General features: G+C 44.8%; 2 protein-coding genes across 8 annotated transcripts in view; one reads left to right on the top strand and one right to left on the bottom strand.

Annotated features, from left to right (window-relative positions):
* Positions 1 to 10,133, bottom strand: part of S100PBP (S100P binding protein) — a 41,251-nt gene extending 31,118 nt beyond the window's left edge. Inside the window, exons 1-5 of one of the 6 annotated variants that reach the window (XM_053577133.1) lie at positions 10,007 to 10,120; positions 6,931 to 7,047; positions 4,657 to 4,887; positions 4,043 to 4,410; positions 1,849 to 1,934 (exon numbers count right to left, since the gene is read on the bottom strand). In XM_053577133.1, the coding sequence (XP_053433108.1) occupies positions 1,849 to 1,934; positions 4,043 to 4,410; positions 4,657 to 4,887; positions 6,931 to 6,967 (722 nt within the window). In that variant the 5' untranslated portion in view covers positions 6,968 to 7,047; positions 10,007 to 10,120. The other 5 variants (XM_053577127.1, XM_053577130.1, XM_053577129.1 and 2 more) reach the window with 5 other exon arrangements.
* A 118-nt stretch (positions 10,134 to 10,251) lies between these two features.
* The window catches only part of YARS1 (tyrosyl-tRNA synthetase 1), a 41,071-nt gene continuing 34,251 nt past the window's right edge, over positions 10,252 to 17,071 (top strand). Inside the window, exons 1-3 of one of the 2 annotated variants that reach the window (XM_053577125.1) lie at positions 10,252 to 10,508; positions 14,412 to 14,558; positions 14,691 to 14,866. In XM_053577125.1, the coding sequence (XP_053433100.1) occupies positions 10,452 to 10,508; positions 14,412 to 14,558; positions 14,691 to 14,866 (380 nt within the window). In that variant the 5' untranslated portion in view covers positions 10,252 to 10,451. Of the gene's footprint in view, positions 10,509 to 14,351; positions 14,559 to 14,690; positions 14,867 to 17,071 lie in introns of both variants that reach the window. The other variant, XM_053577126.1, reaches the window with a different exon arrangement.

Below are 17,071 nucleotides of genomic sequence, written 5' to 3'. Positions count from 1 at the left end.
GCTCAATAGAACCAGCTAGATCTGGCCACTGAGGCAATGGTAACCTTGACAAGAGCAATTTCTAGTTCTTGTACCCAGTGTCTAACTGTACTGAAGAATCAGTGGATGAGAATGCTGAGATTTTTTATTACTGTTCAAGCTGCCTTACTTGTGTACTTAAACTAGAAAATTGGGATTGGGGTGGCCTTATTTGTAATAACTAAAATTTTAAGCAAAATAAATAGAATATATAATTAATGTGTGTAATCAAATTTTTTTTTTTTTTTTGCAGTTTTTGGCCAGAGCTGGGTTTGAACCAGCCACCTCTGGCGTATGGGGCTGGCATCCTACTCCTTTGAGCCACAGGCACCACCCTGTAATCAATTTATTTTTATTTTTTTGGAAACAGTCTCATTTTGTCACCTTCATTAGAGTGACATGGTGTCATCATAGCTCACAGCAAACTCAAATTCTTGGGCCCAAGCAATCCTCTGGCCTTAGCCTCCCTAGTAGATGGGACTACAGGTGCCTGCCACAACGTCCGGTTAATTTTTAGAGACAGGGTCTCACTCTTGCTCAGGCTGGTCTTGAACTCGTAAACTCAAGCAATCCACCTACCTCGGCCTCCCAGAATGCTAGGATTACAGGTGTGAGCCACTCCACTGGCTTTTGTTTTTTGTTTCTAGACTAGTGTTCTTCAAAAAAAAAATTTTTTTTTAAATCTAGGGCTGGCTCATGCCTATTTCTAGTGCTTTGGAAAGCTGAGGCAGGTGGATTGCTTGAGATCAGGAGTTCAAGACCAGCTTGGGTATAACACAGCGAGACTACCAACTCCATAGAAAAAAAAGAAAAATGAGTTGGCTGTAATTAGTGGCACTATAGTCCTAGGTACTCGGGAGGCAGAGGTGAGAGGATTGCTTGAGCCCAGGAGTTAGAGCCCCACAGGGTTCCAGCCTGTAACACAGTAAGATTGTCTCTAATTAAAAAATAAATAAATAAAAATTTTTTTTAAATCTTACTGTAAGGAAGCTAATGTGATTCAACCTAAAAAACAGCTTTCCTAGTACATTCAATTGAAAAGGCCCATGTACAGACACTGCCATCTCCTGGCAACAATAAGAGTATCTTGAGAATGTGTCCCAAATCTGCAACCTGTACTAGAATTTTTTTAGCAGGGATAGTTTTATACAAGTTGGGAGAGACGACTAAATGATTTTCTACGTAGTTACATCTTAACATTTTCATTACAATTATTCTAACCTCCTATCATATGTGACCAGGCTTCCCCATACACAGAAGAAATCTTACATTTATACAGCACTTTCACTAACATTATGTCTATTCCACTTTCAAAATAACCTTGTAAGGAAACAGAGAAGGCATCGCTAGCCTTATTTTATGCAGAAAAACTGAGGTGAGCTGGGCGCAGTAGCTCATGCCTGTAATCCTAGCTCTGTGGGAGGCCGAGGTGGAAGGACTGCTTGAGGCCAAGAGTTTGAGACCAGCCTGAGCAAAAGAAAGATCCCATCTCTACTAAACAGAGAAAAATCAGGTGGGTGTGGTGGCTGATTTTTTATACTCCCAGCAACTCCACAGGCTAAAACAGAATAGCCCTGAGTCTAGGAGTTTGAGGTTGCAATGAGCTATGGTGACACTAATGCACTTTAGACAGATTGAGACCTTGTCTCCAAAAACTAAAACACAGGTGAGAGATTATCTAACTTCCCCAAGGTCACACTGTTGGCAGTCCCAGAATTTCAAGTTTGCTGATTCCTGGAGGTTTTCCATACTAAGGGAACTGGGGAAGGGAAGAAAGAGATTGAAGGAATCCAATAGAAACCAGAATATTTAATCATACTGTTATGTTACCTGGTTTTGGTCTGTAGAACAGGAATGACTTTGCCTAGTCTTCTCTCACTGCCTTTCATCTTCCCAGAATCCTTGTCAAGAACATCCTGTTTTTTCCCAGAGGAAGAGAAGGAATTAAAAGGAAGGATGGTTCTTAGTTGTATAAAAACCACAGAAAAGGGCGGCGCCTATGGCTCAGTGAGCAGGGCGCCGGCCCCATATACCGAGGGTGGCGGGTTCAAACCCGGCCCCGGCCAAACTGCAACAAAAAAATCGGTGTTGTGGCGGGCGCCTGTAGTCCCAGCTACTCGGGAGGCTGAGGCAAGAGAATCGCCTAAGCCCAGGAGTTGGAGGTTGCTGTGAGCTATGACGCCACGGCACTCTACCGAGGGCGATAAAGTGAAACTCTGTTTCTACAAAAAAAAAAAACACAGAAAAGATTATTTCTGGAAATTGTTTAGATTTAGTGGCTACAAAGGCATATCCTTGAACACTACTGCATATAAAGTGCTTCTGGTAGTGCTTTAAATGAGATGGTAACTATAATCTCTTAAAAAAAAAAAAACCTGGTTATTCCAATGGTGGTGGGTTATCAAATTTATTAACATTAGTGACATGAAAGCTGGTAAACAACCCCCCAATGCTAAATTTCATTGACTTTAAGAAAATAAAAAAAGCCAAGCATGGTGGCTCACACCCGTAATCTCAGAACTGTGGGAGGCTGAGGACGGAAACTTGCTTGAGTTCAGGGGGTTGAGACTTGTCTTAGCATGAGTGAGAACTCAACTCATTTAAAAAAAAAAAAGAAAGAAAGAAAAACCCAGCCAGGTGCCACAGCAAGTGCCTGTAATCCCAGCAGCTTCCAGGGGCTGAGGCAGTGGGATGCCCACAGCCTGAGTCTGAGATTGCAGTGAGTCATTATGACGCCACTGCCCTCCACTCAGGGCATTGAGTGGGACTCTGTCTTAACAATAAAAAAAGGTAATAAAAAAATTTTAAAAAGGAATAAAACACATTTTTTTTTTTTTTTTGGAGACAGAACCTCAAGCTGTCGCCCTGGGTAGAGTGCTGTGGCATCACAGCTCACAGCAACCTCAAACTCTTGGGCTCAAGCAATTCTCTTGCCTCAGCCTCCCAAGCAGCTGGGACTACCGGCACCCGCCACAATGCCCAGCTATTCTTTGGCTATAGTTGTCATTGTTGTTTGGTGGGCCCGGGCTGGATTCGAACCCATCAGCGCCAGTGTATCTGGCTGGCGCCCTAGCCACTTGAGCTACAGGCACCGAGCCAGGAAAAGAAACACTTTTAAAACCCTGTGCAGTAGGAAGTATTATGCTCATTTTGCAGATAGGGAATCAGGTTCGAAAAGGTAGAGATTTTTCAGTTCTTTGGCGGCAAACTGAGAGCTGGGCTGAGCACCTTATAGCTCAAAGGTTAGAGCGTTGACCAGGACTGGTGGGTTGAAACCTGGCCTGGGCCTACTTACCCAAAAAAAAAAAAAAAAGCAAAGAGCTAGTACTATATCTAATACAGTATGGTAACCAAAAATTGGGACTTAAGCTAAAACTTAGAGAAAGGAAGGCAGGGTACAGTGGCTAGCACTTTGGGAGGCTGAAGCAGGTGGATTGCTGGAGCTCAAGAGTTCAAGACCAGCCTGAGCCAAGAGTTCGGCACTATAGCGGGCACCTGTAGTCTCACCTACTAAGGAGGCTAAAGCAAGAGGATCACTTGAGCCCAGAAGTTTGAGGTTACTGTGAGCCATGATGATGCCACAGCATACTACTTAGGGCAACAAAGTGAGACTGTCTCAAGAAAAACACACACACACACAAAAAAAACTCAAATGAGAATAAAATCATCTTAGCATTCAATAGATAATTTAGTATTATGTGCCATAAATACTGTACTGTTAAATATGTTACTTCATTAATCCTTACTATACAATAAAATATTATCCACCCCAATTAGGTGAGTACTATGATGGAACATAAAGGCTAAATAATTGATTCAGGATCATAGTGCTATCAAGATTCAAATCTCAATTTGAACACAAAGTTCTGCTACATTATAATAAACATGCAACTATGATGCAGGATGTCCATAGCTAAGGAAGATGTGCTTATGTGGGGACCGGGAGCATATGGAAACTCTGCTATATACCTTCTGAATTAAAATAATTTCATTTTTCCCTTCACCTTGAAAAAAATATACTTACTTTGTTTGCTGAACTGGAAACCGGAAACTTCATTTCACCACTTGATTCATGTGATCCACCATTTCTCCAGGATGATCCAACATTAGGAGTTTCTGAATGGTCTGAGATCTGAGAGAATGCAGGTGCAGGTTTCTTGCTGTTAGGCATAGCTTTATCAGAGACAGTTTGTTGAAAAGTATTGTTTGAAGTAGAGGTGAGTGAGGGTCTTTCCCAAGCAGAGTTACTGGGGCTGATCCCTTCAGAGTCAGTGCAAAATCTGTTCTCATTTGAGCTAAGACCATCTTCTCTCAACTTTTCCCCAAGGGAGGAGGAATTTTCAGTATCTTTGGATGAATCAGTTTGGTCCTTATCAAGCACAGCATCACAAACTGTTGGATTAAATGGTGCAACAGTTACTTTTATAAGATTCTTTTCTACAGCAGAGCGTCTATTTAATGGTTTAGTGGGAGTTGGTCCATGGCCAACTGATGTACTTAGTTGAGGTAGTTTAAAATCAGAGGTCTCAGCTACTGGTCCCAAGCTGTACAATAAATTTTTCTCTTGGGGAGTATCAAGTAGAATTTGACTCCCTCTTTCTCCCTTTTCATCATGCCTGCTCTCATCTTTACACAAACCTCCTTCCCAAGAAGAATGATCTTCTGATGGCTCATCAATCTTCAAGAGCTCCTCGATCTCCTCCTCTGTGTAACTGTAATGGCCATCATCTTCTTCTCCATCAGACAGCTCCAGCAAGGAGTCATCCAATATGTCCTCATCCAAAGAACCCCAAGAAAATGGGGCACTGTCTTTAGGTAAGAAAGAGGCACCAGAAGACTGACCAGAGGACACCAGTGAGCACATCATATCTGGAGAAATAAAAGGCAGTTTCACTGAGAAAGAAATACCCTTATATCAATTCTAATCTGCAATACATAGGGGTGATGTCCTAATATTTCAAAATCTTTGAACTGTGACTTGTAACATGAGAAATAATTTTAAGGTCTCGGCAAGGTGGCTCACATCTTTAATCCTAGCACTCTGGAAGGCCCAGGCGGGTAGACTGCTTGAGTTCAGGAGATCCAGACCAGCCTGAGCAAGAGTGAGATCTTATCTCTACTAAAAATAGAAAAATTAGCCTGGTGGTGTGGCAAACAGCTTTAGTCCCAGCTACTTGGGAGGCTGAGACAAGAGGATCACTTGAGCCCAAGAGTTTAAGGCTGCCCTCTGAGCTATAACACCATGGTACTCTACCCAGGGCAACAAAGTGAGACTCTGTCTCGAAAAAGAAGAGAAAGAAAGAATTTTAAGATATTTAACCTTGGGCGGCGCCTGTGGATCAGTGAGCAGGGTGCCGGCCCCATATACTGAGGGTGGCGGGTTCAAACCCAGCCCCGGCCAAACTGCAACAAAAAAATAGCCGGGCGTTGTGATGGGCGCCTATAGTCCCAACTACTTGGGAGGCTGAGGCAGGAAAATCGCCTACGCCCAGGAGTTGGAGGTTGCTGTGAGCTGTGTGACGCCACGGCACTCTACCCAGGGCAATAAAGTGAAACTCTGTCTCTACAAAAAAAAAAAAAAAAATTTAACCTTACTCAAACCATGGAAATACATATTAGAACCAAATTATTTTTCTGTATCAAATGGTAATATATATATTTTTTGAGACAGGGTCTAGCTTTGTTGCCAGGTTTGGGTACAGTGGCATTATCAAAGTTCATTGCAACCTCAAACTCCTAAGCTCAAGCAATCCTCCTGCAGCAGCTTGCGGAGTAACTGGGACTACAGACAACCAACACACCACACCCAGCTAATTTTTCTACTTTTTGTAGAGGCTGGGATCTTATTGTTGCTCAGGCTAGTCTCAAAACTCCTGGCCACAAGTAATCCTTCCACCTCAGCCTCCCCAAGTGCTAGGATTACAGGCATGAGCCACCTCACTCAGCCCAAAATGATAATCAAGGTGACGATTGATAATCTGGGTTGGTGAGGATATGGAAAAATAAGCACTCTCACATACTATCAGCAAGAGTATAAGTCAGCATGAAATGGCTGCTGTGGCCCTGCACCAATGAGGAGACTGGTTCCTATGGCGGCCCTGAAAAGGGTGGCACTGCTCCCTCAGACGGAGGGCAGGAAATGGGTAAGAACTTACTGAGCTTGTATTGTGAAAAAGTTGTTTGCAATCTACTAACCACAAATGCAAAGTCTGTTTCTGTGAAGGTCAGTTACTGCGACCTCCTGATAAACTTATTTTTTTGAATCTTACAGTTGCTTAAACACTAACCGCCGTGTCAGTTTCTGTTAACTGACAGGCCAGAAGTGGCTGCCTGCTTGCTTGCATCAGCTCACCTAGCCTATCCTATATATACTTTGAAACTGTTTAGGTCAGGGCTGTTCTCTCGGTCCTTTTCTGAGACTGTAGGGACAGTCACCGGCCGGCTAATAAAAGACTCCATTCGGACACCTTTAAATTGGCCGTGTGTCCTTTTCTTGCCCCATAACAAGTACAATATATTATAAAGAATAATTTGCAAATATCATTTAACCTTGCAATTTCACTTCTGGAAATTTATCTTTTGAACGTACCTGCTACAAATGGACACAGGATACTTATATAAATGTTCAGTGTTACTCAAAGTAGCCAAATATTGGAGGCAACTTAAATGTCCACCTACCAAGAAAATTATTCAATAAAATAGTGGTACATTCATGCTCTGTAGTATTTTTCAACTATTTAAAAACACAGTGAAGTAGATTTGAATCTACTATCATGCAATGATATCTACAACATACAAACAAAACAAATATACTATGTTAAAACGCAGTTTAAACTTAAACCTCAAGTATGTATTACTTTTGAAATGAAAAAAATTCAAGAATAAAAGAAGATAAATAACTGTCTTCCATACTGTGTGGAGCTGCTGGAGTGATCTCTGTCTTTGCCATGAAACCAAGTGGAAAAAGGTTTCAGCTCCTGCTAGCTGTTCCTTTCAGGAGACTTGTCAAAATGATTGACTCCCACCTTCCTGCAGGCACAAAGAAAATTAAAGCATCTCCTCATCACTTTCAACTCTGCTAATTACAAAGTCAACTGTATTATGCTTTAAGGTGCTCCATCTATTAATTTTGATCTTGATTTTTTTAAATACCAGAAAGTTGGATTTTTGAGTCAAGAACATCAAAGAAAAAATCTTAACAGTAAAAAATTATGCAACAGGAGGAACTAGATTTATTCTACTAAAAATTCATACTTTCTTAAGACTATCATTTAGGTACTTTTTAGTAGGATAAATACTGGCTTGGGAATCCAAGGTTCTAGGCTATCTCATCCTGGTTGCATTACTAACCAGCTCTAGTAACTTGGGCAAGCCACTGAGCCATTTGAGCCTGTTTCCTCTTTTATAAAATGGTAAAAGAATAGGGAAACTATTCTAGGCGATGTCTTAAATTCCACCAAAGTCTAAAAATTAATCATGAACACACACACAAAAATTTCATTTTCAGTACATATGTAAATGCAAAGAAAAGACCTGTAAAGAGATGAGCATAAAATTAGTATCTATTATAACCTGTGAGAAGACAAAAGTAGGTCAAGGAAAAACTTTTCTCAGTATCATTTTACTTTTCTACTTACATTTACTTGTATTCATTAAAACCTAATTTTTAAACAGCTAATGACAGGCAAAAAATGCTGATTATTTCACGTATCATACCTGAGAAGCTAAAAGAAATGCTTAAACACGGAAAATAATTTGGAAAATTCCTTGTATCCTTTTAAAGTGTAAAAATGTCCACCACTCCACTATTCCCCATATCACACCTTGAGTTTTAGCTTCAGTTCATACCTTCTTTTAGAAAACATTTTCTGAGCTACAATCAGAACACAGCACTGAGCTCTGTGATAAGCCTCTATATCACTTCCAATAAATATATGGTTCCCATCCTCAAGGAATGTATAATATTGCTAGAGATACAACATTGAAAATTAAACACCAATATGAGATAATGTAAAATGGTAGGGACAATAAAGTACTGGAGAGAATTAGAAAGAAAAAGGAGGGATTGCTGGGTGTGGTGGCTCAAGCCTGTAATCCTAGCTCTGGGAGGCTGAAGCAGGTGGATTGCCTGAGCTTGCCAGCTTGAGATCAGCCTGAGACCAGCCTGAGCAAGAGTGAGACCTCATCTCTAAAATTAGCCAGGCATTATAGTGAGCGCCTGTAGTCCCGGCTACTTGGGAGGCTGAGGCAAGAGAATCGCTTGAGCCCAAGAGTTTGAAGTTGCTGTGAGCTATGATGCTGCCACAGCACTCTAAGATTGTCTCAAGGAAAAAAAATATTATGTGTGTGCACGCATGCGCGCGCGCACACACACATATAGGGACTCCCTTTATTTTTAAAGTAAGAATATTTTTCCCATCTCCCAAATCTCTCTAAATTCCTGTTCCCCACCCTTTCTGTGACCCTATTCTGTCCTTCCACATCTCTCTCACCTGTCCACCCCCTTCTCCACACTTCACTTTACCACCCCCTCTCTGTTCTAACCTCCTGGTTGCAACCTCAGAAACTGGTTCCCTTTCTATTTTTATTTTACCTCAGAAAACCTATTGCCTTAGAACATAAAGCCTTATTTTATTCAGGCCACTAAAACTGAAACTCCAGAGGCAACCCTGCATCCTCTTTTAAGGCTCTAAAATCAAGACCATAACTATGCAGGATCTTATAGATACAGCCAAGGGGAAAGATTATTTCCAAAGGACAGGACTTTGTTGGCCTCTGATTTCGAACCTTTCCAAAATACAATACATTTGAAGCACACAGCACAAAGCCACAGAGCAGTCCTTACTACCACTCCATAAAACGGGCACTTAAAAAAAAAAAAGCGAACTGAAATTATCTACAGGAGTTCTGTGACATTCTTTCAAGTAACTGGAAACACGTCAAGATTGAAAACCAACTTAGGGCGGGAAATCTTTGCTTTAAAGTACCGGTTCACTAGATCAGGGTGCCAGAACTTTCCTCCACATGACCACAGAGAGCACATTTACTAAGCTGCAAGCAACAGGCTTCTTTTTTTTTTTTCTTCTTTAAAAGAAAATGAGTTTTAAAAAAATGGAATCCTCTAACAGATCCACAAAGCACTGGAGATAGGGTCAGAGCCGTCTGTGACCAATTCCACCTGTTCCAGGCCCGCGCCGCAGCTCTCCGCCTTCCTCTCGCCCAGGAAGTAACTGCCGTGGGCAACTGACGCCGCCCCCAGCCCCTGAGCAGAGGAGGAGGGGCGGCCCCGGTCCGCCCTTCTAGAAAGATGCAGTCGGCCTCCCGCGGCTCGCCCTCAGCTTCGCAACAGCCACCGGCGTCGCCCTCGGGCAGGGCCTTTGCACTTCTCCCTTCGCTCCTCCCCCCGGCGGGGAAACCGCCAATTCCCGCCTCCCAGCGGAAAGCCGGAGAAGCGCGGGTTTTCTCCCCGCCCCTCCCCCACGAGGAGCCAAGTCGGCCCCTCCGGCGCGCGGCGCGGGGCAGCCCGATCGCCGAGGATGGCCGCCCACAGCCGGACCTCGACCCACCCCAGTTCTCTCGCGGGGCAGGGGAACATGTCCCTCCTCCACCCGCAGGACGCGGTGGAAAGCCCGAGATCTTCCCCCTAGCAACACCCTCCCGCCAGGCGTGCGAGAGCCGGGGCCTCCCCCGCCCACCTCCACATCCACGGCTCCCACACCCACTACTGGGACTTCGCTTCCCGCCGCCGGGATGACCAAACTGCCTCCCTTTTGCTCTATCTCTAGCCCGCCGACGTGGAGGTGGGGGGCAGGGACATTCCCCGTCATCACCTCAAGATCTAGAAAAAGCGCTTCTCCCACCGGGGTGTGGGCCTCCCAACCCCTCACCGCGGCTGACGGCGTGCGCTGCCCCTGGAAGAAGCAACAGGCGCCCCCTCCCCCTCCCGGCCGAGAACCGTCGACCCCCTCGCGTCTCTCCCGCTCTTCACCTCCAGAAGCCGGGCCAAGCCTGGGAGAACGACTGCGTCTCACTGTGCCCCCTGCGCCAATTTATCGCCCCCTCCCCGACCTCCCCCACCCAGAGTCAGCCAAGCTAACACCAGGGGGAGGGAAAACAAACAGTGATTGGCAGGAAACTGCTCCGCCTCTAGAGGGTTGCGCCCCACGCAACGCCGCAACCCCGCCCCCGCACCGCCCCCTCCCTATTGGCTCCGCCTTTTCCCGCCTTCATCGACGCGTTCGACTCTCTGCTGCTCCTGACTCTCTCCAGGATAGTGCCGGGCGGAGAGAAATTCAGGCCGAGCAAGTCGAACGAGGAACTCAGCTGATGCAACCTAGTTCGACTCGCCTGACAGTCCCCTGCACGCGGCGGCGAGAACTGAGGAAGGGACACAGGTGCTGGGCTGAGCGAGGGGAAGCAGGGGTTGCGGAGCCATGGGGGACACTCCCAGTCCTGAAGAGAAGCTGCACCTTATCACCCGGAACCTACAGGTCAGGCCTCGAAATTGGAAGTGTGCCTCTGGGGTCTAGGAGCCCTAGTTTCAGTGATTCTGAGCCACTTACCGGGTCCTAAGTGTGGGGGTCGGGGACTTCGCGCCGAGGCAGCCGGGAGAAAGGCTTCAGACCTCACTGCTGGTCGGTCAGTCACTCAGTCAAACAGATCTCAGGGTTCCACAAAAGTCCCAGTGGGATCACTTCTTGGGCGTAGTTACCTTCTGTTGGAGCCAGAGTTTGAATCCAGAACTCCCACCCCACCCACCCTATTATGTGCCAGGCTCTGTGCTAAGCTCTGGGGATGTGTGAGGACCCCGCCTTCCCAGAGCTTGTTTGGAGAGGATCAGACGTTAAAAAATGACGCATAATCCAAGCCATTACGGTTGAAACAAGTACGTGGAGCTTCAAAAAGAAATGAGAGAAGGGAGGGCTTCCCTGAGGATAGAGGATCACCCCTTCACTCCATATGTCTTCCTACTGTTGTCAGAAACTGCAGGAGTAGCAGTGAGCCAAAGGGAGAATAGAAGAATGATGGCTGAGAGCATTTCAGATAGAGGTAACAGTAAACATCGTGGTTCAGAAAGCGTGGGAAAAGTTCAAATGAAGCACTTCCTTGCCTCCTTCAGTCTATTGTCACCTTATCAAACATGAGACCTTTTCTGACCACTTGATATAACAAACCTTCTGCCACCCTAACTGTCTTATCCCTTACTGTGCTTTTTTTGTTGTTGTTCCTCCGTAGCACTGATAACACATTTTACTTGCTTATTTGTTTAGGAGTGAGAGGCAAGGACCAAATCATGAGGGCCTCAAAGGCTTTATTCTACAAGCACAGCTTAATACTGGGTTTTATTCTGAGAGCAATGATACATCAATTGGGCCACAACTTGTTCCTTTTCTTTCTTGAAATATAATTTACATTTTATAAAATTCATGCTTTTGAAGTGTACATTTTATTTTATTTATTTTTGAGACGGAGTCTCACTATGTTGCCCTCGGTAGAGTGCTGTGGCGTCACAGCTCACAGCAACCTCAAACTCTTGGGCTCAAGCGATTCTCTTGCCTCACCCTCCCAAGTAGCTGGGACTACAGGCGCCCACCACAACACCAGCTATTTTTGTTGCAGTTGTCATTGTTGGTTAGCTGGCCCAGCCCGGTTTGAACCTGCCAATTTTGGTGTATGTGTCTGGCACCGTAACCACTGTGCTATGAGTGCCAAGCCTGAAGTGTACATTTTAATGGATTTTGGTATATTCTCAAGGTTATGCAACTGTGTTTTCAGTGGTTGTGCACCATTGTCTAATTCCAGAATTTTTTTTTTTAAATATATTCAGGGTCTGGCTTCTTTGCCTGGGTTAAAATACAGTGGCATCATTATAGCTCACTATGGCCTCAAACTCCTGGACTCCTGGGCTCCAGGGGTACTCCTGCCTCACCCTCCAAAGTACCTGGGACTACAGGGAAGCACCACAACTCCCGGTTAATTTTTTTCTTATTTCCGAACATTTTCATCCCCCTAATAAAACATGTACCTGTTAATAGTCACTACCCATTACCCCCAACCCTAGGGAAACACTAGTCTACTTTCTGGCTCCGGGTGTTTGCCTATTCTGTATATTTCCTATAACTGGAATCACACAGTTGTGGAGTGTATATTGTGAGGTGGCAAAATCCCCACAGCCCGGGAGGTGCCTTCAAGGAACAACCCCCCAACTGCTTCTCCTGCCTTCTTTAAAACAATAGTCCTTTCTCCTTGCTCCCTCTGCCAGAAGTCATGAAGCTTCTGTATACTTTACTATCTTGCCTAAAAGCACATAGCCTTCTTTCCCTAAAGTTAATCTTTACCCCATATATTATTATTTCCCCTCAACCTTGTAAAATGAGAATATTCCCACTGGCTTTCCTTGCTGATTTGCAACATTGTTAATATAAGCAACCTTGTTCCGGTACTAGATAAATAAAACCGTTCACACAGTTGGGTGCTGACTGTCCTCATCAGCTATGTGAGACCTCCTGATCCCATCTGTTTATCTGTTGTGCAACCTATGTCTCTTATGTGATTTATTTTCTTAATTCCCCACCATTTTCCCTCTGGTTCATTTACTCTTTGCGAAACACAGTATGTACCCTTTTGCATCTGACTTTTTTGCACTTAGCGTAATTTTTTCAGGGTTCATCCATGTTGTTGGGCCTTATCAGTACTTCATTCCTTTTTATGGTTGAATGATATCCCACTGTATGGCTTTACCACATTTTGTTCATCCATTTATCAGTTGATGGACATTTAAGTTGATGGACATTGTTCCATTTAGCTTGATCTTATTTATTTTTTTTTTTTTGTAGAGACAGAGTCTCACTTTATGGCCCTTGGTAGAGTGCCATGGTCTCACACAGCTCACAGCAACCTCCAACTCATGGGCGTAAGCGATTCTCTTGCCTCAGCCTCCCAAGTAGCTGGGACTACAGGCACCCGCCACAATGCCCGGCTATTTTTTGGTTGCAGTTTGGCCGGGGCCGGGTTTGAACCCGCCACCCTTGGTATATGGGGCCGGCGCCCTACCGACTGAGCCACAGGCACCGCCCCCCCATTTAGCTTGATCTTAACTAGAGATTTTTGTATGCTTCCCCTTGCCTTTGTGTCTTAGCCTTTCTCCATAGCATAGTGCTAGATGGGGATAAAGGATTTGTTGTAAAGCTAATGGAATTGACTTCTTTCTTTTTTTTTTTTTTTTAAATAGAGTCTTACTTTGTTATTCTCAGTAGAGTGTGTGGCATCATAGTCCACAGCAACCTCAAACTTGGGCTCAAGTGATCCTCTTGCCTCAGTCTCCCAAGTAGCTGGGACTACAGGCATGTGCCACAATGCCTGGCTCGTTTTTCTATTTTTAGTAAAGATAGGATCTTCCTCTTGTTCAGGCTGTTATTAAACTCCTGAGCTGAAGCAATCCATCCAGCTCGGTCTCCCAGAGTGCTAGGATTACAGGCCCGATCCACCATGCCCTGCTTGTTTTGTATTGTTTTTGAGACAGAGTCTCTGTTGCCCTATGCAAGGTGCCATGGCTTCATAGCTGACAGCAAACTCTTGGGCTCAAGTGATCCTTTGCCTCAGCCTCCAGAGTAGCTAGGACTATAGGCACTAGCCCAATTCCCAGCTTGTTTTTCTTTTGTTTCTTTTTTTAATTGTTGGGGATTCATTGACGGTACAAGAAACCAGGTTACACTGATTGCATTTGTTAGGTAAAGTCCCTCTTACCATTGTGCCTTGCCCCCAAAAGGTGTGGCACACACCAAGGCCCTACTCCCTTCCCTCTCTCTGGCCAGCTTGTTTTTCTATTTTTAGTAGAGATGGGATCTCACTCTTGCTGAGGCTGGTCTTGAACTCCTGAGCTCAAGCAATCCACCCACCGTAGTCTCCCAGAGTGGTAGGATTGCAGGCGTGAGCCACTGCACCAGGCCAAGAGGAGAGTGTTTTAGGGATAGAGTGAGAAGTAAAAAATAGTCAATTTAGCAACTTGGAGGTCTTGTGTAAACTTATCTGGAATATGTGTGATGCTATATGGAATTCTCCTTATCTCCCATTCCCATTCAAATGGTAGATAAGGAGATGGAGACCAGAAGAAAGGACAACTATCTCAAGAAGGAGAGTTAAAGGTAGCTGGAAGGGACGATGCAGGTAGGGACATGCCCCACTCCTCCTAACATCAGTGTGGTTTCATGGGAGTGACACTAGTAGTAGCACTTACTTAGGTTGGCTCTCAGCACTAAGAGCATGGCTGGACCTCCCTGCTGGCTCTGAGCCTGTACCCTCAGTAACACATGCCTTTGTCTTCCTTGTCACAGGGTAAAGGATGAGCAAGGTGGGACACCAGCATTAAACCAACTCTTCTGCTTCCACAACAGGAGGTTCTGGGGGAAGAGAAGCTGAAGGAGATATTGAAGGAGCGGGAACTTAAAATTTACTGGGGAACAGCAACAACAGGCAAGCCACATGTGGCTTACTTCGTGCCCATGTCGAAGATTGCAGACTTCTTAAAGGCTGGATGTGAGGTAAGAAGTAATGCAACATGCCAATGGGGAATGACTATAGGAGAGACATGGAGGGCAGGGGTAACTGGGAGAGGTAGGTTGGAGGTACTTGGACAAATTCACATTTTGGTGGTCCCTTATCCCTATATCCAGGTGACAATTCTGTTCGCGGATCTTCACGCATACCTGGATAACATGAAAGCCCCATGGGAACTTTTAGAACTCCGAGCCAGTTACTATGAGAATGTGATCAAAGCAATGCTGGAGAGCATTGGTGTGCCCTTGGAGAAGCTCAAGTTTGTCAAAGGCACTGATTACCAGCTCAGCAAGTAAGTGCTTGATCATCCACTCTCCTGTGGCTTCTAGTAATTACAGGCATGGGGAGTCCAGGCACTATTTAAATTTGGATTAGAAGCTGTTTGGTACTACCTGTCAAGAACCACTGAAAAATTTATATCCTTTGCCCTTTTAATTTATCCATCAAAAATGTACTGATGAGCCATGTGTGGTAGCTCATTCTACCAACCCAAATATTTTATTATTTTAACATTTAATCTACAGATAATTATGACAAGCAGTGTTCTAGGTGTTGTACTCATGCCACCTATAAGAAAGACTCGGACCCCACTTCAGGTATAAATCAGATGGTGATTTATTACACCTGCGCAGGCAGCTTGAGGCCCAAAGGGCAAAATGGCTGCAAAGAGAAGCAGGCTGTCTTTTATACCTTTTTCGTGCTACGTGGCAAGCCAAGCAAAAACAGAAGCAGAATGTGGCCTGTTAGCTCAGGGGGGTTACAGTCAGGGGGCTACAGCGTGGCGGCTGGCATGGGGACAAACTTGGCTTGGGAAGTTCTGCTTGAATAAGCTTTCCACCATTGTTTAGCCATTGCTAGGGGGTGGGGGTAAGTTCTACCATTGTTTTACCTGTTGCTAGGAGTTCTTAGGAACTCAGGGAACTTCCTTGTACTGAAACCTGTTCTCAGAATTAACCCAAGGTGGGATTTGAGACGTGCCAGGACTCAGGCTGAGATAGTTAGGGGCCTTTAGGGATCCTTTTGCTGGGTATGACATAGCTATAAACCTAAACAAAGTTTTATCTATATGTGTGTATGTGTGTGTGTGTCTACATATATAGAAAGAACAGTAGAGCCTCGAAAATTGACCACCTCCTTAAGTTGACATAATTTTCATAGACCAGACATACACTCAGTAGAACTTATGTTGACCACCTCCATGTCTGCCAGTTTGTTACAGTTCCTTGGGCAGTCAACTTACAGAGGTTCTACTGTGTGTGTATATGTCGTGTGTCAGATGGTCATAGAAACTACAGAGCAGAATAGGCCTAGGTAGAGGAAGGTCTCAGGGAGTGGGGGTTTCTATTTAAATAGGATGGTTATGGGCTCAGCACCTAGCTCAGTGGCTAGGGCACCAGCCACATACACCAGAGCTGGCAGGTTCAAATCCAGCCTGGGCCTGCCAAACAACAATGACAACTACAACCAAAAAATATCCAAGTGTTGTGGTGGGCACCTGTAGTCCCAGCTACGTGAGAGGATGAGGCAAAAGAATTGCTTAAGCCCAAGAGTTTGAGGTTGCTGTGAGCTGTGCTGGCATGGCACTCTACCGAAGGCAACAAATGAAACTCTGTCTCAAAAAAAATAAGTAAGTACGGCTCAGCACCCATAGCTGGTGAGTAGGGCACCAGCCACATACACTGAGGCTGGTGAGTTCAAGCCCATCCTGGGCCTCCTAAACAACAATGGCAACTGCAACAACAACAAAAAAAAACAGCCATGCATTGTGGTGGGTGCCTGTAGTCCCAGCTACTTTGGAGGCTGAGGCAAGAGAATCACTTAAGCCCAAAAGACTTGGAGGTTGCTGTGAGCTGTGACACTACAGCACTCTACAAAGGTGACCTAGTGAGAGTCTGTCTCAAAAAATAAATAAATAAATAAGATGGTTATGGAAGCCCTCTCTGATAAGGTGACATTAGGCAGAAACCTGAGAGAGATGAAGGAGTGAGTCATGCAAACATGTCTTGAGTTCTTATTGTATGCCAGACCCTATTCTAGGTACTGCAGATACAACTGTGTATAACACAGGCAAGGTTTTTATTTTCTTAGAACTTATTTGGGATATGGGAAGGTGGGATAAATAAAGCTATCTTACTTCAGAATCAGTGGATTTTTTTCTCTATACAAAAGTAACTTTAAAAGAAGTTAGTGTTTTTTGTTGTTGTTGTTGTTATTTTTTGGTAGAGACAGAGTCTCACTTTATCATCCTGGGTAGAGTGCCGTGCCGTCACACTGTTCACAGCAACCTCCAACTCCTGGGCTTAGGCAGTTCTCTTGCCTCAGCCACCAAGTAGCTGGGACTACAAGGCACCCACCACAAAGCCTGGCTATTTTTTTGTTGTTGTTACAGTTTGGCTGGGGCCGGGTTTGAACATACCACCCTTGGTATATGGGGCCGGCACCTGTAGTCCCAGCTACTTGGGAGGCTAAGGCAAGAGAATCGCTTAAGCCCAAGAGT

The sequence above is a fragment of the Nycticebus coucang genome, chromosome 22 (assembly GCF_027406575.1).
Source record: "Nycticebus coucang isolate mNycCou1 chromosome 22, mNycCou1.pri, whole genome shotgun sequence".
Lineage (NCBI taxonomy): Eukaryota > Metazoa > Chordata > Mammalia > Primates > Lorisidae > Nycticebus > Nycticebus coucang.
This window is presented reverse-complemented; position numbering and strand designations above follow the sequence as displayed.